Source organism: Cupressus sempervirens, chromosome 11 (assembly GCF_028749045.1).
Source record: "Cupressus sempervirens isolate cs-2001-9-10 chromosome 11, ASM2874904v1, whole genome shotgun sequence".
Taxonomy (NCBI): domain Eukaryota; kingdom Viridiplantae; phylum Streptophyta; class Pinopsida; order Cupressales; family Cupressaceae; genus Cupressus; species Cupressus sempervirens.
The window spans coordinates 290,906,301-290,931,667 of NC_143128.1; the positions used below are offsets into that span (position 1 = coordinate 290,906,301).

At 35.2% G+C, this 25,367-nt stretch overlaps 1 protein-coding gene across 2 annotated transcripts in view; it reads right to left on the reverse strand.

Moving 5' to 3' along the window:
- The window catches only part of LOC149529262 (L-idonate 5-dehydrogenase-like), a 211,193-nt gene that overhangs the window by 147,556 nt on the left and 38,270 nt on the right, over positions 1–25,367 (reverse strand). For both annotated transcript variants that reach the window (XR_016359197.1, XM_089811711.1), the window contains exon 3: positions 12,019–12,255. Coding sequence is in view for 1 of the 2 variants with exons in the window: in XM_089811711.1 (XP_089667837.1) it covers positions 12,019–12,255 (237 nt within the window). In the remaining variant the exon portion in view is untranslated. The remainder of the gene's footprint in view (positions 1–12,018; positions 12,256–25,367) is intronic.

Genomic DNA, 25,367 nt, shown 5'->3' on the forward strand with positions numbered 1-25,367 from the left:
GAGACACCATGTGTAGATATTTTCCTTGGTAGGCATCACGAGACTTGATGCCTGTACACCTACCAAGGAAAGTTAAGTATGGTGAATATCTAACAGTGGATATTCGTAATTGTACCATATTTCTGATGATACAGTAACGTAACATCTAATGATGAGTTTGTGTTGGTTCTCAACATTTTTTTGAGTATTATATTATGATGTTTCTCTCAACTGCTCGAGACTACTATGTGTTGATAAGGCTAACAATCCTCCCTAGCTAAGAGGGAGTGTTAATGTTATAGCTTCAGTTGGATAGAATTGATCATGAGATAAATTGTTACTATGATTATTAAGATAATCATTATAATCAGTGATTAGTAATCATTAGATAATCATATTTACATACATATACATATACATATATATATATATATATATATATATATATATATATATATAATTGATTATATATATATATATAAAATAATTACTGTTTTATATATATTAAATATTGATCAATGTTGACCAATCACATTCCAAGTGAATCGGCTCTTATAAAACACTAATCACCATATACTAATCGTGCCCAATAATCACCAAACACCATGTTAATTTGTGCTTTAAAAAACATTGATTATCATCAGGCTTCAAAGTGTCATTCAATATATATTGTTTGTGCTTGATTAAATATCTATTAATATAAACAGACTGTGGCTTGTTAGTATTAAGGTTTATGGATTGTTTTTTGCAAATGTACTAACATTGCCAATGTAATTGATATCTTCCAAATGCAGATTTGAAGACTCATAAATATGAGAGGAGACAAGTGTCTATAGTTAATCATCATTAGTTGATATATAGGTTATGGCATGATATCTTGGTTCAACAGAATCTCCAGTTGCTCAGAGTTCTACAGGAGGCAAGTACATTACAGCACCCATGGGAGCTCGAGAAGTAGTATAGCTGAAAAAATTACTAGTGGGAATGTTTGTACAATCCATGGACCCCACTATTATACACTATGATAACCAGAGTTGTATAGAACTCTCAATAAATCCAGTATTTCACAACAGGTCAAATATAAGGAGATCCCCTTCCATTATATCAAGGATATGGTGGAAAGAAATGTCATACAACTGAGATATATCAGCACAGATGAGCAACTGTTGACATCCTTACCAAGCCACTCAAAATTAAAGTGGATCACTACAAATGTAAACTTGGTATGATTAAAATATAATATATTTTCTAAGGTAGAGTCTTAGTAAAAAAAAATTTGAATTAAATGTGTATTTTTTTTTATCGTATGAGTTTCTACATGTTCATACAGAGAGATCATACAAGGTGACAATCTTTTATGGATGTTTTATGGTGTTTATCATTGTAAAGTGAAGATCCTAACAATAGTTTAACTTGCTATCATACAATGGATGTCATTTAGGTGACATCTACGGAGATCATGATAATGCATGTCTCTTATGTAACTCTTGAGGTTACAACTGCAATATGGCATGGTGTATACTATAGACTTAGTATTAGAGACACCATGTGTAGATATTTTCCTTGGTAGGCATCACGAGACTTGATGCCTGTACACCTACCAAGGAAAGTTAAGTATGGTGAATATCTAACAGTGGATATTCGTAATTGTACCATATTTCTGATGATACAGTAACGTAACATCTAATGATGAGTTTGTGTTGGTTCTCAACATTTTTTTGAGTATTATATTATGATGTTTCTCTCAACTGCTCGAGACTACTATGTGTTGATAAGGCTAACAATCCTCCCTAGCTAAGAGGGAGTGTTAATGTTATAGCTTCAGTTGGATAGAATTGATCATGAGATAAATTGTTACTATGATTATTAAGATAATCATTATAATCAGTGATTAGTAATCATTAGATAATCATATTTACATACATATACATATATATATATATATATATATATATATATATATGTAATTGATTATATATATATATATAAAATAATTACTGTTTTATATATATTAAATATTGATCAATGTTGACCAATCACATTCCAAGTGAATCGGCTCTTATAAAACACTAATCACCATATACTAATCGTGCCCAATAATCACCAAACACCATGTTAATTTGTGCTTTAAAAAACATTGATTATCATCAGGCTTCAAAGTGTCATTCAATATATATTGTTTGTGCTTGATTAAATATCTATTAATATAAACAGACTGTGGCTTGTTAGTATTAAGGTTTATGGATTGTTTTTTGCAAATGTACTAACATTGCCAATGTAATTGATATCTTCCAAATGCAGATTTGAAGACTCATAAATATGAGAGGAGACAAGTGTCTATAGTTAATCATCATTAGTTGATATATTAATGATATAAATAATCATATGTATAATACATATATTATTATATATATAATATAATATATGTAATATATATATAAGAATATTTATCTAATGATGATTTACCATCAATAATGAATCTCATGATCATATCAATATGACTGAAACTACAAACTTAACACTCCCTCTTAGTTAGGGAGGATTGATATAGAGCACATTATGTTGTTGAGTATATGAAGAGATATCATCTCAGTATGATATTCCTGAAATGGCATATTTAAGAATATCAAAATATATCCGTCACTTTAGATGTTATCTTATAATACAATGTGAAGTATGATTCAACAAGAAATATCAATCATATGATATTCATCATACTTATATTCTTTTGATATGTGCACTGACATCAAATAAGAGATGTCTATCAAGACAATAAGTTATCTGATTTCTGGCTCTCCGGGACAATTAAGTTAATCAAATTAACAAAAATCGCAATGTCACGAACCCTATCATGACAAGTATTATGATCTCCGACATTCTGGGAGAACAACTTAATGAAGTTTGATCATAATACATTTGTTATCATGACTTTCAGCACTTTGTGACAACAACTTAATTAAGTCTTTTGTAGTACATTTGTTATCATGACTTTCAGCACCCTGTGACAATAACTTAATGAAGTTTGTCATGATAACAGGTCTACCATTTATAAGATCGTCACCTTACAATGGTTACCTTCTGTTTATATATGTCAATGAAAGATCGTCACCTTTCCTTACATATCATATGTGAAATAGTAACCACCATGAACCAAGTCAGAGGGTGGTACAAAGGCTTTCACCTCAATTCTCTCACACAGAGAAGAATGCATTACAAGGAATTTAGAACTTCTCCTCATAGAGAAGATATCATCCACAAAGAATTGCACCTCAAAATTCTCCTTCTGAACTATGATCTTGGGAAGTCAGGTCCTGTTGTTACTCCCTTTGAGACTCTCTTCACCCAAGGATGTCTGTCGAACTCCCTTTGAATCTAATATTAATCTTTCAACCTTCAGGTGACAAGTTATTACTTCCTTGTGATGTGCACATGAGTAGGCCCATCACAATCATGTAGTCATACATAGGTATGTTAGACTTTGTCTAAGTATCAATCTTCTTAGCTCCTTGTGTACGATTGTCTCTGATGAAGTATTGAACTCTCTCTTAATATGAAACGATACTCATAATCTCAATCATTAAAGATATTTGCTTCTTGAGCCTCACTTTAACCAGCCAGATCATCAGATGACTAATAAATAACTTCTTTAGAGATGTTGCCATAAGATTGAGTCTACACTATATTTGGTGAAGTACCAACCTTCTTTTCTTGCAAGAGCATCCTCAAACACAAAGAGAAATATCAAGGCAATTGACTCTTATAGTATGTGTAGAATTACAAATAATAAGCAAATAAATATAATAATAAAAGATTATGAATACTTATCTACACATTAGCGCTCTTGATACAAGTTGCTCCAATGAAGGTTCATATACATCAACCAAGAAAAATGCCTCCAATGGGGAATGAAACATTGGTTAAGGTAATCATTCACCCCCCACAATGTAGAATTTCCACATACTTCATTATTATTAATTTGAACCATAAAATACTCTAGTTCACTTCCACTTGTAGATGAACTATAATCATATTCAATCTTCTCAGGATGGTCCTTGTGTGTGCGTCAGTGTCCCTCTCAATCTCCCTCTTTTTCCTCTTACTTGACTGTATAATATGAATCAAAAAGGATTATATTTAGTATAGAGATGCACTATATAAGGGTTGATGTTTCTATTCTTCATTTGTTTATCTATTTGAGATCTCATTTCTGATCCAAGTTATGCCATAAGTGATAATTAATCTGAATTCTTATATTATGGTTTCTGAGATATGTTCCTTATGCTTATTCAATGTTCTCGTGGTGTCATTTCTCCTATAAGAAATCTCTCTAAATTCATGAATCAATAACTTCATAAATCTATCTCAAGTTGAGCACTTGGTTTGTCTTAAAATCAGGATAGAGTCTCTCTTTCGATGAGTTCCATCATGATTATAATTCTCTAACCATCTTGTAACCAGAATATGTCTATTTAGTATTTTTATCTCACATACTCATATTCTATTTTAAGAGGATCAACTCACAGAGCCTAACTTGGGGACTCACTGAAAAGGGAAAATTATCTATTGTCAAACTTAAAGATCACCGACTTCTTATAAGGCCACAATCGCTATCCACGTATAGTTTAAAGTTATCATTTTGCTCAAATAATCAATGTACCGATTGGATATTTCTCTTGTACGTTGTCTATATCCACGCTGAGGATAATTATATTTCTTTGACTCCGTGATGATTCTTAGTTTCGATAGATAGACCAATGTTTATTTGCTTCCTTACACCAATTATGAAATGATTAATCTCCTGTACTATAACTAAGGATAGACACGTGTGGGAATCTTTTTCTTCTATTAACCAAGGATGGTATCTTTTTTTATGGCTTTAATCTATCAATAGAACCTCAATATCCTTCTTTCTAGATACTTTGATCAAAGCAATTATTTGTGATTAAGACAAATCTTCAAGGCACTATTGTCAATAATAGTTGTGATAAGAATGTCACCTTCTTATATTAATGATTCCCCTGTTTTTTGTATATATTATAATTCTTACTCCATGATATGCATCCTCTTTTCAATGTAGATAGATTCTACTTTGTATATTGATAAGTTGTTCTTTATGTAAGCAGATGTAAAATATATATTCTTCCCCATGACTCTTTAGATGACATTTGGGAATAGCTCCCTCCATCAAGGATCCTCTTGGAATCATTAACAAAACCAAAAGAGCGCCTTACAAAACAGGTGGGAAGGCTGAAGTGATGACCAACCAAATTGAGCAATGCCCATTTTGATTTTTCATTTGTGTATGTACTTTGATTGGTTTAAAGAATTCATTTGTTCCTTCATACAAAGAGTACTTGAATTGTTTTAATTGAAACTTGAAAGATTGTATTGTCTCCTAATTCAATCTTTTTATGATTTTGTACTATCTTCAAATGCAAGAGACTTCTTTCTGTAAAAACTTATGAAGATTGTAACATAAGAGTAAGTTCTTCCTGATAACACAGTATACTTATCCAAATGGTTCCACTTTGATCAACCCTTGTCTCTCATGCCTGCCTCCCTGTCTATCCAACTCCATCGTTCCAAGGTACCTTGTAACCTTTCCAAGTTCTGAACTATCCTGGGCTGTGTAGTGATGAGAGTTCGCATCATCTCCCTCTCTTCCTCCTCCGTTTGGTTCTATATGGCACCTCTTTGTTCATCTTCCATAATAGTTTCTTGTTCAATTCCAAAACCCTTGCTTGAGTTGAGCTCTCTTGCGTGTGTAAAATTTGTTTATCTCAACTCTACCCGGATGAATAGAAGTGTCAATAAAATTCACAAGCCGGCAAGATCAAAGCTCTGATACCACTGAAAGATCCCCAATCCTAGTGACCTTGGAAATGGATGTTTGTTTCAAAATTCGAGACTTTGACCAGAATTTTGTTCCTTTGAATAGACTTCATAGAATTCTGATTTCTTTTTGGTTTTTCCTCGTTTTCAAGTTTATAGTTGTTTTTTAAGATATATGCAAGTAAATAACAAATAACAAGTAACTTCGAACTAAGAATATTGAGTAGCATTCATATATTTGAAAACACTTAACAAGCTGGAAATGATTCAAATCGTACCAAGCATAGTATTCAAATTTTTGCAGTCAAAGAAATAAATATATAAAATGGATTTGTTGTTGTCTACAATGAACCTAACGCCAGTTGTAGAGGGTTTTACAATCACAAAAGATGGAGAGCTTGCTGCCACAAACCCTTGTATGATCTCCGAATTGCAAAATGTGGCTGCTAATAAGGAATGGCGCCCACAATACAAGCTCGAGCTGCCTCTAGCAGAAACGCCCAAGCTGGAATAGGTTGGTCGCCTAGCTGAATGTGATGTTTCCTTCTGATAAATGGTGCTATGAAAAATGTCGATCCTTACCACAGAGAATAGTACCTTCTAACTCCATTACTGAATCAGTTGTTGAGGTTTGTGTCCCAACACTCCAAACTTAGGTTTTTCGTCCCAAGCCTCTAAATCACTCCTCTAGAGCAATTTCCAATTTCACAAGTTTCAAATGTCAAAAGATACTCCACAATTAGGTCTTCCTCTCCTTATAACTCCTCCCAAGTGCAAATCGAACCCTAAATAAGAATTAACCTTTGCACTTTTAATAAAATAACATTTTCCCAAATAAAGGCATCTAAGCTATAGGAAAAACATTATTAAAATGTCATAACCCAATGCGCCAAAAGGTCTCCAGATAGTGAAAATAGTTTATAATAATTCAAGACCTTTCCAACGAGCTATAACACAAGGGCACATTTGACCAAACGAAGCCATATTCCCCTTATTACTCCGAAATGGCTATATAAATAGCCTTATTATTAATTATTTAAATGCTAACTTAGGAAATATTTAAATATATTAAAATATTCCCCATTTTGCCTTTGAAAGTCCAAACCAACCAAATAAACATGAACCTGACCATGTCACCTGTCTGTGACTAATGCCGGACAAGATGGGTCAACTGGCAATCCCTTCCCTATAATCTAGAGATGCTCCTAGAAACTATGGAACACACCTTGTCATCCTAAAACTGAAACCATTAAACGGTCCCGCAAAACCTCATATCTGGAAACTGACACATTCTCCTAAAATGTAGGGATACCCCCTAAAATCAACGAACTACACCCAACTGGCTCCCAACTACCTATAAAGTCAAGCTCAGTCACTGAATATCCTGTATGAGTCTTCCACAACTGCTAGCCTACGAAACCCCCGTGATAGGCTAACTCACATAACTTTGCTAGTCAGACTAAAGAGGGGACATGACACATCGTCCCACTTTATTAATGGCAACCTCTTACACATTATTGATAGTCATTGTAACACTTCATAATTGGCAAGTAGATGTGTCAACCAGTTCTAACGGTTAGTTCCTTTCACTAATCCAAACCAAAATGATGTTGCTCTTTGTTATGCTTAATTAATATATTATCAATAATCTAGTATCAAATAAACTAGTCATGATTATTGATGTTGAATGAATTGATTCTCCTTAGTTTGATAGATATCAAGGTTTGTCCTATTCCTCCATAACTATATCAAGTGTGAGTGTTGTATCCTTTAATTCTGTGGATTGTATTTATCGATGTGTCTTTTTGTGATCTGCATGCCCCCATTGTATAATTGATGATCATTGATTGGCTATTCAGAGTTCATAGGAACTATCATTCCTTATCAGCACTTGGGAAATTCATTCCTTCATCAATTTTTGTATCATTCCATGTCAACCTTTCCTTCATAATAATCAGCTCATTAATAGGGAGTTTGCATTTTCATTCTTCAGCATTAAGAATTTGGTCACAATATTCCCCAATATCCCTAAGCCAAGGAATGATATGTGTAAGCGTTGTTCTAGAGGTTTATTACTCCCTCCCGCTTATGCAGATATTCGCCCGATGCAGTAAATTTTGTATCTATCTCCACATGATAATAATATGCCATGTCTGATAATGACAACTCTGAACATATCTATTCAAATCCTTATGCTGTGTATGTTCTCCGTACACTTCTTTGATGCCTTGCTAGTACTGTTCCAATTTGGTTTTCTTTTTATCACATAATAATTTCAGACCCCCTTGGATGTGCTTGACAATAAATATTCCTCTCTTAAATGGCCACACATTATTTTCTTACATTTGCATCCTGCTCTGATACCATATTAAGGTTTATGGATCGTTTTCTGCAAATTGCCAATGTAATTGATATCTTCCAAATGCAGATTTGAGGACTCATAAATATGAGAGGAGATGAGACATGTCTCTATAGTTAATCATCATTAGTTAATATATTAATGATATAAATAATCATATGTATAATATATATATTATTATATATATATATAATATAATATAATATATGTAATATATATATAATATAATATAATATATGTAATATATATATATATATAAGAATATTTATCTAATGATGATTTACCATCAATAACAAATCTCTGATTGTATCATTCTGACTGAAACTACAAACTTAACAGTTAGGTGCTGAGTATATTGTGAAGTGGGCATGTCCTATGTAGGGACATGTCTCTGCATGACTTAAGCCACACAGACATGTACCTGCATGGGACATGCCTCCTCACATCATACATTTATAAGAAGAGAATTGCTGCAGTTATAATATATATCAATCACATTTTAATTATTACATCTGCAGCATTCTCTATTTTATACATTTTGTATTAAGAGAAAAATCAGAAATTCTTACATAGTTGCAGCATATTTATATCTGTTCAAAGCACTAATATTTCTAAGAATCCAATGCTAATATTTATACCTACTATGACAATTCAAACACTAATATTTCTAAGGATCCGGTGCTACATTCTAAGACAGTATATATGTATCAAGTTTCATTTTTTGAGAGAGAAGGTAAATGGAAGAAATCAGATTGGAGTATGTTCCTACTAAGGAACAGATAGCCAAATATTTTCACAAAGTCTTTGCCTATATATATATATAAGAATCCGGTGCTACATTCAAAGACAGTATATATATATATCAAGTTTCATTTTTTGAGAGAGAAGGTAAATGGAAGAAATCAGATTGGAGTATGTTCCTACTAAGGAACAGATAGCCAAATATTTTCACGAAGTCTTTGCCTATATATATATGTTCAGGATCTCAGAGGTAAAGCTTGGGGTTCTTACCTCTCTTTATCTGAACTATTGTGCAGTGATAAGCATCAGTCCAGTATATTTCACAGAGATATGTTTTATCTGAATTGATGAGCACTGGCTAGTACTCAGGGGGATTAGTTAGTCTTGTGAGTCAGATGGTCGGTATTGGAAAGAAATATTCTATTTTTACTGTGATTGTTGACTTCTACGATTAGGTCTATATATGCGTCTTTTTCATTGATGTCAAAGGGAGAGAGATATTCATGTGAAAAACTTATGAGAGAGAAATTCATAGTGATGTATAGGAGAGAGTGATGATTTCTATGACATTTATTGTTTTTCACATCATATGTTGCCATCAATGCCAAAGGGAGAGATTGTTGGAATAAATACATATATGTGTTGTCATTGATGTCAACATATTTCTTTGTTCAAGACAGTATTGGAGCGATGTTCAGTGAGTTCAGTAGTCTAGTGTAGTCTGTATATTGAAGATCACAATCTGCGGATATTTGTGTCATGTTGAAGGATGTTCGTAGTTGATTCAGTTCAACTCAGAGGTTCGCATGATGATTTGAGTGAGTAGTATGTTTTTGTGTTGAGATTGTTTTTTAGTTATTTAGGGGTGACAGTGTGACAGTATTTTGATCCATAGTGCTCCGCATTGCAAGACTTTCTTTTGTGGATCTGGTCAGCATGTTTGGGACATTGATGTGTTTCCTCAACTCAATTGGTTCGTGATTTGGAGGTTTGCAAGCTTTTTTTCTTGGTTAACAGTGGTTATTATTAGTGTTCTTGAGGTTCAGTGAGATGATGTTGATGATTTGAGTCAATGTGGATGTTCCTGTGGTATTTCATGATGCTAATGGATGTTTCTAGATTGTCCTCCTATTATGTTGTAATGTCCTCTTTTCCTAGCCATTATTCTCTGATGCGTCATGCGCCATTATTCCCTAAGGCAGTAAGCCTGTGTTTTCTTTTGAAAAGTAAACTCTAGGCAGTGTGCTTGAATTCATGTGCATTCCATTGTAATACTCGTAACCGGATATACACACACACACACACACACTTTTAACAGGGTATATCTTCTGGGTGTATCCCCACCATGATTTTTTCCCTAAAAGGTTTCATGCAAAAAAAACTTGGTTTTATGTGTTGTAGATTTGTTCTTCATTGTTCATTTATCAGATCTAAAGTTTTGAAGTTTTGGTTATAACTGATTAGCCCCCCTCACCCCTCCATTTCTATCACCATAGGAAAAAGATCTATAGCTTCATGACATAAATTCAGACTCATGGGAGTAATGGTAATACTTTTGTTTGACACCAAATATTCAGTCACGTGGACATAATTTCTTTAATTTCATAGCACTAACTCAGACATATGGATTAAAATGTAATATTTTATCATACAAAATCTGACAGGGAATACAACATAACAGACTTCAAGAAAGTTAATAGATGTTTATACAAAAGAATATGTTATACATAAAGCTCGGAATTCCAAAACTAATGACATAGTCAAAGGTACAAAAATGATCAAGGATGTGGCGGATACAAAAAAAGGTATGGAAAATATCATGCAAAAAGAACAATTTACATGCTGGAAGCATAAAAATAAATTCTATAGGAAAGTCTAATGTTTCATATTGAGAGAATCTTTTGCTGAAAAGAACATCTATATGGAAGAGAACAACAAAGATGTGTACAATAAAAGATTTGGCATTATAGATTAATGCCAAGATCTTCAAAACTTCAAGATTTTCTGACTGGGCGGGTTTGATTCAGGAGCATGTGGAAATTGGCAGCCTTCTACCACTGGTGATTTTCATTATCTAGAGTTTACAACAGAAGAAAAATTTGAAACACAAAGTGACTAACAGAGAATTTTCTACGTATGTGCACATGGTTAGAAGTTACAACAGATGTTATACTTGCACTAATATAAGCACATTTAGAATTTCATGTAAAAGAGTTTTAACTATGGAACTCGATAAACAGAAACTTAGAAACCTATGCATGATGCTATTCTGAAGTGAAAACTGAAAAGGATAGAGACGAAATCGCTAAGTCACCAATTTTGAATAGGGGATGGGCACAGATACATGGGTATGACGTGAATATGGCATCAATTTTGGATGTGATTGAGCAGATTCGAGATAAGTCCATACAAAATGGCAGCCTATTAGGAGTGGTGATTTTCATTAACTAGAATTTACAACACAAGAATAATTAGAAATTGTCAAGCACAAAGTGATTAATAGAATATTTTCTACTAAGTGCACATGATTAGAAGTTACAACTGATGTTATGCCTACACTAATATAATCACATTTAGAATTTCATGTAAGAAGTTTTAATTATGTACAAATGATGTCATTTTGAAGTGAAGAGGATAGAGAAGAAATTGCTAAGTTACCAAATTGATATTTGCAGTATAATCTATGTTTCTGATGTCACTTGAAAAAATATATTCAAAGCCTGCTAATGGAGGAAAAGCCAAAGGGAGTAGTCTTTTGTGATCATATTTTATATGCTTCCCATTGTCTCATCAAGATAACTAGAAACTTCTTGTTCAAACAGTAATTGTTGCACAACATGCTCAACATGTTGCAATCATAAATTGTGCCATATAAATAGGAGAAGATAATATAAACATGTGCAAGTAATATAAGAACATAATTGGATATCTTGGCTTTTGAGCATTTGACGATAGGATTTTTGCATTTGACAAACACAAAGACAACTTTGGAAGATGACATTCCATCAAAATAACTGTTCATCAATGGTTCTCCATCCATTCCTGTGATGAGTGACTCTACTAAAAGGAAATCAATGTAAAATACGGCTTATGATAAAATTCACTACCTGTTGTGCAAGAGCTCCATGAGTGGGAGGTGATCCAAAAAATTTAATTCTTCGACATAAATTATTGCTTCCTTGCTTGCAAAATGAACAAATATTGCAAGGAATCCCAGGCTCCAATGCAACACGGTCACCAATTACTAAATTCTTAACAAGTTGACCAGTTTCTATCACAATACCAGCACTTTCATGGCCAAGAACCATAGGCTCTTTCAATGCAATGCGGGAGTTTCTCATATGCTGCACACATAGATCAAAGCACCGACATCACTTTTCTTCTATATTAGCAAATTTTGCAAGGCATTATTAGTGGAAATATTTTCCTGATTGCTGAAATTAATTTGAAACTACAATAACTAACTGATGCACAAACGATAATATTAGGACATGCTTAAAAAATTAACAGAAAAGAGGTCCGATACTGTATACATTTCTCAAGGGAATTTCCATACCCCGAATTAGCATTAAGTGAAATAAAAAGTAATATCTATCTGATAATAAGGCAAATACCTGTTTGAAAAACCTGTCATTAATTTTCAATTTGAATTTGGAGATGTTATCCCATGTCTTATGACACAAGTCCACTAAAAAATAGAATGAGGAAAGATGACTGTACTACATATCTGTGTTAGGATGATTACATGTTGTAGAATAATAAACAACTAGAGAAGACTAAAACTGGATAAATTAGGCAGCAAAAGACTATACAGCACAACTGCAGCGAAAGATTGGCAGGGGAGCATTGTAATCCTCTCACTCACACGCACGCGCATGCACACGTTGACCAGCAACATGCAGCAGACCCAATTTTGACAGACTCGGCAACTCAGAAAAACACGGCAAATTAATAAGTACATGATTTCTTTAACAAAATTAAATTTCATGTAACTAGGCTTGAGTTAAAAAGAGTAAAATAACTCTTCAACATTTGAATATAACAGCTGATATCATGATATGAATGTCTGGACAATTGGGAGACAATCAAAAATTATAATTCCATTCAAGATCAACAATTTATAAAATTTTCTTCCCCCTAAACATTCTAGTGATAGGTGGGGTCCTCCTCGCAATTGATTGTGGCTTCACCCTTGAACAAGAAGATACTGATTCATCAACATTGTCGTCATCGTCACCCTTAACCATAATGCCATCCAGTCCAACACCTATTTCTTAAGCTTCTACTACACCCTCGTCTAATTCCCTGTCAAAATAAGCAATCTATTCTCTGTAAACATGGAGTCCTTATACTAGATAGCCAAATCACTATATGGATCAATGTCATCAAAGTCGATTGCCTCGTGACCATCCAAGCCCCCACCTCTTTTAAAAAGGGATGATGTTTGTATTGCATGAATAAGAGATCACTGGGTTGCTATTGTTTCAACATGTTGTGCTTCTTCGTGTGAGTGGCATCATATAAGCTCCAGCTCCATCAAAGCACAAGGGTGGAAAAAAAGTTGAAGGATCATATATTGAAGACTCAAGGGTCTTGTATCCCAATCCTCCTACCTAGAAATTGCAAAGACAAGTTTGTAAGCAAGCATTGGTGACTTGTTGTGAAAGTTGTAAGTTATTGGTTTACAAGTGCTCTCTCTTCATTATATGGTTTCTTCCATGGGTTTCATGTTCATATGATTTGGGAGGATGGTGGCATATTGCGGGAGAGTATGCAGCTATGTGGGTTGCATATGTGGATCATTGTGATGTTTCTTAATACAACTAGCTATGGTTACACTTTCTATATGATGCTACTAGTGGATCTTTGGAATTTTCTTTTTTTTCAGATTTATCATTATTAGAATAATATCTTCCAAAAGATGGCCCGTTCAAGGGCGTATTGGGGCTAATCCAATCTGGAAAAGGGAGAATGCGTTCTAGATACCTCCAGAGGAGGGATGGGTCAAAATTAATTTTGACAGGGTGGCAAGGGGAAACCCAAGTGTATCAAGGTGTGGATGTGTGGCAAAAGATCATAAAGGCAACATTCTTGCGTTTACAGCCAAATGCTTGCAAGATGGTACAAATAACATTGCAGAATGTTTTGCTGCCAAGGGAAGCTTTGGGGTTAGGTGCAAAAATTGGATGTAAACATGTTCATTTGGAAGGAAACTCGGAAATCATTATCAATGGCATTAAGAGAGGAAAGATGGAGGCATGGCATCTTGATCAAAGTATCCGGCAAATCAAGGAGTTGCTTTTGGACTTCGAGGAATTTAAAGTCTCACATTGCTTTAGGGAAGTGAATAGAGTGGCAGATCGGCTAGCCAATTTAGGTGCCAATTCAGTATTGGGTCCTCAATATGAAATTTTTGAGGACTTTTGTCACCTTCGGAGATTGAATAAAGAGAGTAAATGTGTATGGCCATTAGATTTAATAATTCACTCATGGTATCTCACCTAGGAATTTGAAAGGAACTCATATTTTGACTCACGAGGACATTAATCATCCCAGGTTAAGCTAAAATCTCCATGTATCCCTCGCGCGTGGCAAGGAGTGTGTGGTTTGCTTTGGTACGTTTTTCCAAAAAGTCCTGAGGAATTTAAATGCAGGCGGAAGTAAGGGAAAGTTCATTGTTTTTGCTCTGAGATAGAAATGGAGGCGAATTTTGCTCTTGGTTCAGATTCTCAGATATAGACCTACGAATGCCGGATATCCATGCGACGTCTGAAACACATCTTCGTTGTCGACAACCCAAGCTTTCTTAAAGGAGTTCAGCAGTTATTAGGGCCAAAATACCTAGAAGCTCACTGGAAGAGGAGGTCAAATTTGGATGTGGCATCACTGTTTGTGGCACTTGTGTTGATGGTGGGGGATCGAAAGAAGACGTTTGTTGGGTTGTGACTACAAGCGTGGACAGGCAATGGCTCCTGGGACTGGATGACATTATAGAGCGAGTCGTGTTGGGTGTGGGAATTGATGTTACATCCCAATTTTTGACCTAATTTAAAATATAGTTGTTGAGGTTCACATGAAGTCAATTGACAGTTAAATTTGTTATAATCCTGTGAATGGTAAAATGGTTAGTCATTATAATTTCATGTGAAGATAACATGTTAGTTGATTATTTATCACGAATTCATGGAATTGAAAAGGCAACTAGCCGTTATGATTATTTATAACTTGTTATGATAATATGATTTAATTGCGAAGAATTTCCTTGTAGGAAACACATCGAAGGGGTGGAAGCATTGTTAGAAAAGAATTAGGCACAGGAGCATCACCATCACTAGGCAAATAGGTTGAGGACATAGCGACTTGAACATCAAGATATAATCGATGAAACTGCATGAGCTATTTAAATAAATAATTTGAGAAACATAACATAATTGAGTTAAAACATAAAAACATACCTCAAGGGATTTTAATTGATCTTTCATCATATTATTATAATAAATATTTATATATGTGCATATAAATATAAAAATGAAATGGCACCATTATATTATAATAAATTAATAAAGTGATGTCAACCCATTAATATATTTACATGTACTTATATAAATATAAAATTATAATAATATTCAAAATATAATAACATTCGAATTATAATATTCAAATTATAACTTTCCAACTCTTTTTCCATCTTTATTCTTCCCTTGTTTATAACTGATTAAACACTTGGCGTTTTTAATTGTCAAGATATTCTTTATGTTTCGGAAGCCAAAGAGTCTCCTTAGACCTTTTGATATCTTGAGACGGGTGGAGATAAGGAGGCAAGAACTCTTATACCCGATATATATTTTCATGGCACCCAACTGCCTTCTTCTCAATTCCGACTCTCTCTCCCTTTTATTTTTGACTCTCTTGCTTAAGTTGATAACCTACAACTTCAATTGGAAAGATCACTGCCACAATAGCAATCAAGTTTTATTTATTATCTTGATTTCAGATTACGTGATTCATATATACTCAGGTTAATGGCGCCTGAAGAACATTTATGGGAGGCTAAAACATAGCAGCCAGCTAGGCACATACTACCTTGTTCATGCTACGATTTTTTCTATGATCACTTCCGCCTTCTACCACAACACCTGAATTCCTTCTTAATATTGATATCCCTGCCAATACCAGTTTATACCTTTCAATAAATTCTTCCCACGATTCATGCCCATTCAAATATTTTGCCGAAAATCGTGAAGTACTTTTATGTTGGAGTTGTGTTATTTACTTTGCAAATATAGGTGTGACAAGTAGCTGAGCATTCAGCAAGACATCATCTGCAAATTATCCAAGTTATGTGGAACACCTGAATCCAATGTTTCTAATCTATTTTCTTGAACAAATGGTGCAATAGCAATAAACTACAATATTTATCATGATGATAACTTGTTGATATCTTGTTTGATATTACAAAATTGATTCTCCTTTAAGTAGATTTATTCATGGCAAATAAAAGCCAAGTAACCATAAGATGAATCCATAAATCATTATGCCAATGGAGATTAGAATTATGCATTCTTTAAGAATGTCTTTTTCAAATCACAGGTTGTGATAAGCTGGAAAATATATATATATATATATATATATATATATATATATATATATATTATAATTTAGTTGAGGATCAACAAACAAAGTCAATTGCTCTGAGATTCGAGCACCTAGGATTCACCGGTTGTATAGCCATGGAAAGGGTGAAGAGGTGAGATGGAGTCTACAATGACTTAGAAAATAAAAATCAGATATGATACATTAATTCTAGAATAATATCATTTAATAGCTCATGCATGATCATGTTATTATCTTCTGCTGTCAAGTCGAGTGGTGTGGTTAGATACTAGGATGCTCAGCAGATGACAAGATGATCCCTATCTATTCCGGGTAGGAAGGGCCTTTCTCACTAGAGATTGTGTGGGGAATAAGTTAAGGTCCAAGGTTGGGTAGTTAAGCCCCTAACAATGTTACACCTCTCCCCAAGTTGTCAGACATACCACAAACAAAGATAAGCTATACACTCAATTGTTTGTCAGAACAGGTATTTTTACTTTTATGATGTATAGGCAAAACTAAGGTAAGATTAATTGAGTTATGTCATTGTTACAGTTATTTTACATTTAGTTGCGAGAGAGAGATTTATCTAATGAATTGTTATATCAACCTTTCATTTATATGAATAATAAATAGGAGCATATCTTCTAATCTTATGTTATTGCCACAGAAACCAATTGGAAGGAAAGGAATGATACAGTGGTATCTAGAGCCCTAAATGATACAGTGGTATCTAAAGCCCTAATTGATTCAGTGGTCTTTGAAGCCCTAATTGATACGGCAGTATCTGATGCCCTAAATGATCCAACGGTAATTGAAGCCCTAAGTGATACAGTGGTATCTGATGCCCTAAATGATCTAATGGTAATCAATACCCTAATTGATACAGTGGTATGTGATGCCCTAATTTTATATAGTGGTATTTAAAGGTAATCGTCATTTGATTTTTGATAAAGCGGCATTGGATGGAAGTCATTATATGTATTGTTATAGTAGTATTTGTGGACTAATCTGGGTGATTGCAGAAGCATCCCTACAATGATTTCTTGGTTCAAATTCCATAGTATGTGGATTTTATTTTCTATAGTAAATTCATTGATGGTGTTTTAAGTTCTTAGTTAAGAAATTTTGTTTAACTAATATTAACCGTCAATCTCTTTCATATGAATAAGACTAATTTAATTGTCTTCCTATGAAAATGAAGTAATATCTATAATTCTTGAATATGTTGATTATTAAATTAGACCCTGGAAATGTGGATGTTATGATTGAGATGGGTACCAAACCCTGGCGACTGATTGGTGGTGGTGACTCCTCCATTCAACCAGTGGTGATATGGCCTTCTTCAAATCCACAAGGCCTCCATATACCCAAAGCAGTAGAGGGTTGGAAAATGATCATGGAATACCTGGCTGAGAATATTTGGGTGACGAAGGAGGGGGAGCGAGGCTTTATGAAGGCCACACCAAGGAAGAGCACATTGGCCCTAGGACAACAGCTTCGCCATCAAATTGCGAAGAAACCTCATCTGCATGAGGGTGTGACCACAACAGAGGGAATGTGGGTCGATGAATCTCTGCTTTCTAAGGAGGGGAAAGGCAATGGAAAGAGCTGCAGGATGAGTCAGGGATTCTCGGCAAAGGATGACCGCTCAACCCCAACCTTCACTCGAGAGGAAGCGGCAAACTGGTTCAAGAAGTAGCTAACTTCGGAGGTGGTGGTACTCCTTTTTGCTTTAAGATCGGTTTAATGTATGGGTGGGTGCTTGAACTATCAGAGTGTTAATACTATGTTGTTTTTGTTTATCTAATGGTTCATGTAAGGGCAAGGGTAGTTTACACTGTAAGCCTCTTAGCCATTTTACCACTATGTACTCTCTTAATCTTTATCAATACAAACAAATATTACCTATCAAAAAAATATATATCTTCCAAAAGATCGAATGTTTCTTTAATGGTCATCTAGTTGTCTTTAGTCTGTATAGAGAAATTTCCCATTCTGTCTTTTGTCAATGTATGTTTCTTTTTAGAAACATCTTGTTTGTACATCTATAAGAAGGTTTTTGTTCTTTGTTAACAAGATCATCCCATTATTCTATCATCTGGCCTATGTAACATGGTATTACAGCTTAGGAAAAAAAATTAAGAATTTCATTCTTAAATCTTATGTTCTTTAATATTTTGGAAATAAATCCATCTATTTGTAGCCCTATCAAAGGTTTCTGTTCAAAAATCAGTTTGTAGGAATTTTTCTTCCAACCTGACTAGGGTTATCAAGCATTTTTTTTAGCAAATCCTCCTACGTGTGGTTGTGCTTTTCTGGTTTTTTCAAACCCTTGCAGCTCATCAAGCATTTGCTTGCTTGAATTTGGAACTTTTTGTGGCTCATTTTTTGCTAAAAAAAGTCACATTTTCCATTGTTGTTTTGTAACTGGCTGATGTCCTTATCTACAAATTGCATGTTGTTTGGTGCAAAGGAAATGTTCTAGATCGAAGCCATTTGCTTCTACTAATGCCCCTGCCAATTTAATCCTTCGATGGATAAAGGGAAGGTTCTCGTGTCGGATGATACTGCTGATAAAGAAAGCTTCACTCCTATCAAAACTCGTAAAAGGGAAGAGGGGAGATGAGAACTTGGACGGATAGACCAAATAATGGAATATCTAATCAGTTTGATGCTTTAGATATTCTTGTTCAAGAGGGAATTCCAATTGAATTATCTTTGGGTGTTAAACTCTTGGGTATGACATTGGAGGAGGATAATTGAACCAATCAGCACCATGCACCTATAGTAGATCAGAGGGATGGGCAACTAGATACAAATCATCCTCTGAAATCTTCAACTGTGACTGGGCATAGTGAAACCCTAGTATCCAAAGATGTGATTAATGGGGTAGCTTCAGCTTCTCCTTCATACAAGGGATCTTTAGAGTCTAGAAAGTGTAATAGAACGACTCCTTCCTTAGGCCTATAACAAAAGGCCCTTTAAAAGTGACCAATGAAGAAATCTTCGAAAAGTGGACAAAAGACAAACCCAAAGAAGGTTAAGATTATTGGGAATACTTTTGTTGAGTTTGGGCTGTAAAACCGATTCCATTTCTCCCATTCTCAAAAATGAATGTCCTTTCATGGAATGTGAGGGGTTTGAATAACATCCCCGAACAAAAGGTTGTTGGGGAGTTAACTGCTTCGCATTCTCCTAACATTATCTTCATTAAAAAAACTAAGTTGTCAACAAAGGGTATGGAAAGTAGACTTTCTAGAATTTCGCAGAGTGGAGCTTGTCACTATGTTGGGGCTCATGGTAGTTTTGGGGCAATGGCTTGCTAATGGGACCCAAGAAATATTGTCCCTCAGTGGTGGATTGCAAGTCGCTCTTCCATTTCTATGGTTGCCTCTTGTTTGGGTTCAGGTAAAATTGGTCTCTTCTCTAATGTTTATGCTCCTACAACTCTCTTGGAAAATTAATAGGTATGGGATCATATTAGATATGTCTGTTCTTTGCATCCCTTTCTCCCTTGGATTGGGGACTTCAATGCAATTTGCAACTTGGAAGAGAAAAGATGGTGTGTGGCTAGGTTAGACACTTCCTCCATACTCCTCATTGATAATATTGAGCTTTTAAATGTTGTTGATGTGAAGCCAAAGAATGACATATTCACTTGGAACAATAGAAGTGGTGAGGAGCCAATCTTTGAGAGGCCGGATGGAATCTTGGTTTCTTGCTTCCAGGTGGGAGACAAATGGAATACTAATTCTGAAATCTTGGATTGGCAAGGCTTAGATCATTGGCCAATCAAATTATCCGTGGATGCTTGTAAAGCTTTAATAAGGTCATCTTTCAAGTTTCAGCTTGTATGGTTGCAAAAACCCTCTCTTCAAGACTTGGTCATGGGTTGGCGGTTTAAGGAGCATCTCTCTCATAGTACAACCATGTATTCTTTTAACTAAAAAACTAACACAAGAGATGGAATATGCAAAGTTTTGGGAATCTACACTATAGTAAACAAGACGCCCAAACTCGATTGGCCTCTATCACTTGCTTGATCAGAGATATACACTTACTCTAGAGTTAAGTCAAATGGAGGCTATGGCTATCAAGGAAATAATGGAATAGGAGCTTTAGAAGGAGAAATTTTGGAGAGGAAAATTTAGAATTGACTTACAGGAAGGAGATATGAACACCGCCTTCTCTCGTAACTTTGTCAAGGCAGGTATCTCATTTCATCCTTAGTGTCTTGAGAGGGGGGTGGTAACTCTCCTCTTTGTCAAACATCTCTCAGGAAGCTCATCAATGCTTCTCTTCTATGTTTAAGGAAAAATTCTCTTCATACAAGGGAAGAAAAAGTTTCTGCTCTGGAGTGTATTCTCCCTCTTGTCTCTAGGGAAAAGAATGAGACTCTTATATGCCATGTTTCATTGCAAGAATTAGAGAATATCGTCTTTCACATGTTAAAAGGAAAAGACTCTACTCCAAATGTATTCCTACTCAAATTTTACCCAAAGTTTTGGGAGGTTATAAAATGGGATCTTCTAGAGGTGGTGATGGTTTAAGAACCGCATAACAGTAAGCAGATGTTGAAGGCCATGAATTCTACTTATTCGACAATTATTCCAAAGAAGGAGAATGTGATTAGACTTGATCAATTCCAACCAACTGCTCTTTGCAATGTGGTTTGTAAGATTATCACAAAACATATTGTTGAGAGACTCATGTTATGTCTCAAAACTATTATCTCAAAAGAGTAGGAGGCTCTATTGTTGGCAGATAAAATTTGGATGGAATTGTGATTGCTATTGAAGCCCTTCGCTCCATGGCCACTTCTAAAAAGAAATCCATGTTTATCAGATTGGGCATGGCAAAGACATATGATAGAGCCAAATGGGCTTTTTTCTATAAAGTTTTGGGGGCTTTTGGTTTTAGTGGTGAATGGGTTAGTTGGGTTATGAGTTATGTTTCCTCTGCCTACTTATTAGTCTTGATTAATAGGGAACCTATTGAGTTGTTCAATGTCCCTAGGGGTCTTTGGTAGGGAGACCTACTATTTCCTTGTTTGTTTATCATCTAGGCCAAGGGGGCTTGGTAGATTCTTCAAATCCAAGGTTGGTTAGGACTTGATTCATGGGTGGAATTGGAGTGAGAATTTGCCTCCCTATTCTCAATTGTGGATGATATTACTTTGATGGGATCAGAATCAGAAAAATTGTTGCCTTCAAGAAAACTTGGGACACATATTTGGCTTCTTTGGACAAAAAAATAATAAGTCTATTATTTATTTCTATAATACTCCTTGTCTTATTCAAAATAGGATTGCTCAAATTCTCAAGTTCCCTATTGAATCCCTTTCTCTGGTCTACCTTGGTCTTTTAGTTGGTGTGGGTTCTCAGCATGGAGTTCTAGCCCGAAATTTTGCACAAGTTTCTCAAGAGGATTCGTCGCTAGACTTGTAGATGGCTATCACCAACGCATAAAGTTACTTTGTTGAAGGCAATTGTTCATGCTTTCCCTATATACAAATGTTTTGTGGAAGTGGCTCCATCTATTTTTGTGAAAGAATTTGATACTCTTCTGCATTTGTTTCTTTGGTCTGGGAATTTCCTTTCTTCCAAATAGAGCCTAGTTAGATGGAATTAAGTTTGTAGATCGAATCATGAGGGAGGTTTTGGGCTCAGGTCTATCTGCCTAATGAGTCAAGCTCTAGCAGCCAAATTATATTAGAGATGGTGCACTTGCCAGGATCAAGATTGTTGGAATCATCACTTATAAGTATCTTAGTGGTGTGGATAGTACAAATGCACCTTCGTGCAACTTGATGGGGAGGGGATCTATGATTTATGACACTTGAAAAAGGTTCAAACTCATTAAGGATGGTGTCTTCTAGATTTGTAACAGTGGATCGGATGCTAGGTTTTGGTATGATTCTTGGGATGGCCATCCCCCAATTATCTCTCAATTTCCTCACCTACAACCCCTTTGTGATATTTTTGTTGTTGTTGGGTGGTGCACGGTTATTGATCTTAAACTATTCTTACTAAGGGGCAAGTTCAAGTGACTTGTGGGAAGACTCCTTATAAATGACCACATGGTGGAACAACAGATAATTGCTAAGCACTAGTAGAGATTTTAACTAGAAGATTTTGTAACTCTCTCCAAGTTAGAGATATTTTGGCTTGAGGTCCTAACATGAAGGGTAAATATTTTATTGCTTCTAGCTGCCAAGGATTGGACAAGGAAGTGCATGGCAATGATGGGGTGACTTGGTGGAAACAAGTTTGGAACTGCTTCTCCTGGCCCAAGTACAATTTCTTTCTTTGGTTGGTTGCCAAAAGTAAATGTCTCACTTGGAAGCTTTAAGAAAGAGGGGTTTTCACAGGTTGTCTAGATGTGCCCTTTGTAAGAAAAGTGAAGAAAATGTTTTCCACCTTTCTTTCAAAGTTCTTATGCTAGAGAGATTTGGCATATGTGGTTGGAAGCGTGGAATCATGCTCGTGTTGATGCCTCTTCTTTAGTGGGGTTTTGAGACAGCCTAAGCTTTCCTCCTACCAGATCTTCTTTTATGCAAGTTACTTGGCTTCTTGGTCTGACTTTCATCATCTAGAATTTATGGTTGGAAAGGAATAGGAGGATTTTTCTAGATTCTAAATTGATTAGTGCCATTCTCTAGAGAAAATTTGTTTGCAAACCAAAGGAAACCTTTTTCTTGCAAAATGTGATGTTACCAGTCATGTGGATCTTAGTGATATAATTGTGGTTAGGACTCTAAATCGTGTTGGCAATGGCGATAGCCTCTCTTCTAGAAGGAGATTGAGGTAGGTCAAACAGAAAATTCATAGAGAACGAAAATTGCTCCCTCCTCTTGGGGGAACTCTAAAAGTCAATACTAATGGATCCTCTAGAGGGAATCTTGGCCATATGGGAATTGGTGGTGTTGGCTCAGATGGTAGGGGAAATGTTGTTTTCCTCTTTTCTACCTATAAGCGATGTCACACTAATAACCTTATGGAGGCTATAGCTATTCTTTGTGCTATAGAAAAAGGGTGTTCTCTTGGGTGAAGAAGATTGTTTGTGAGTCAACTCTCAAATTAAAATTAATATGCTAAATACTCAACATCTTAAGGAGGGCAATTATCAGTTAGCAATGGTGCTTAAACATATCCTTAATTTGTGCTCCATGCCTGACTATATTTCTTTTTGTAATATTCTATAAGAATGGAATAGGGTGGCAAATTGTTTGGCAAAGTGGGCTTTAGAGAACCCAGATGGATGGGAAATGGATGATTTAGGCCCTTTGAGACCAAAGCCACGTAGAGATGTTGGGCAGGTTAATTATGGAAGATAAAGTTGTTTAAGTGGTACCCTTTGCAGGTGTTGGGCTTCTTTTCAATGGTTTAATGGTTATGTGGTGGCCTTGGGTCCTGGCTGTGTACTCTTTGATTTGCTCAAAATAAAAAAATTACCCCTCCTTTTTCAAAAAAAAAAAAAGATTACAATTAATCATGTTTCCTTTCCATGTGATTGCAAGCCCAAGGAGATTCTAGGGTTTCACCATCTTTGTAAATCTCAAGGAGGTCTATATTGTAAGTGATTCTTGCATCTAAATGTCTCCACAATTTTGTTTGTCAGTTTTCGGGTTATTCTAGCTTAGGGTTTTCTCTTGCCAATTTGATGGCATGAATGTAATGAATATTTCATGAATGGATAGCATTCTAATGCATTGCAACCTCTTAAATGGTCATTTCTTCATTGTAGATGAATTTTTACAGTCTAGGATGGATAACTGAGAGTGTTCAGATGTTTGGTATTATTATTTGTGGTGTATGTATCTACACAATCCATACTCCTTTGATTTTGATTTGCTGTTCCTATTGGCATACTTGGACTCTAACCCAATTAATAGGCACCAGTCCTAATAATGATTTACCATGCACTGAAACTGAAAACATCATTCACTGGTAGATTAAGAGAAGGTGGCAGTTTATACCCACTTCATGGTTCAACATTATAAATAGGAAAGTGTCTTCAACGGTCCATAACAATTATTATCCTAGAAAGATGTAGTGTGCATTACAAAATCTTGTTATCATGCAGTGATGTGCTTATCAACTTAATAGGAGTTACTGCAATAGGTTAGACCTTGGCCTAGTTACAAGTTTTGGGATTAGGCGTACACCAGGTACTACTATGCCATTTTATCCATTTGTCTGTTTACAATCATGTTTAATTCTACTCAAGAAACATTTAGGGAAGCCCCCTTGGGTCTAGTTGAGCCCATAGTTAAAGGTATTACCTACCTTAACAAATTGGTCAAAATGTGTCCTGCATGTTTACAAATTCAAATTTAAGGCTTGTTGCTTTGAGTTTGACACCCCTGGCACTCATAGAACAGCCATGACTTAAGGGTTTAGAACCTACAACTTTGTGCACCAACATAGGGTTTATATCAGACATTGGAGAGACACTGAATGAGCCAATTGTTGCCTTCTGATCCACAAGTCACCTTCTCCCATAGACTTCCATATTTTGTAAGATGGTATTTATAAATGGATTATAGATGCAAGCCATTTTAGTGTTAGTTAACCATTATGGTTGTAAACAGATCTCATTTACCTAGATAATGATATTGGTTGGAAGCCTTGTCATCATACAATGACACGGGTATAGATGATGGCTCTAAGATGGAGTACAAATCCGTCATTTCCCTAATCATAGACAAACAAGCCCAAATCCCTTCACGGAGGTGAAAAGAAAGGAATGGTGGAGAACATTTATCTTTGGATGACAACAATGGATTTACTGATATTGAAGATGTTGTGATAAACAATTCTACCATAGAAGTCAAGCTCGTCAAAATGTGTGACCCCTT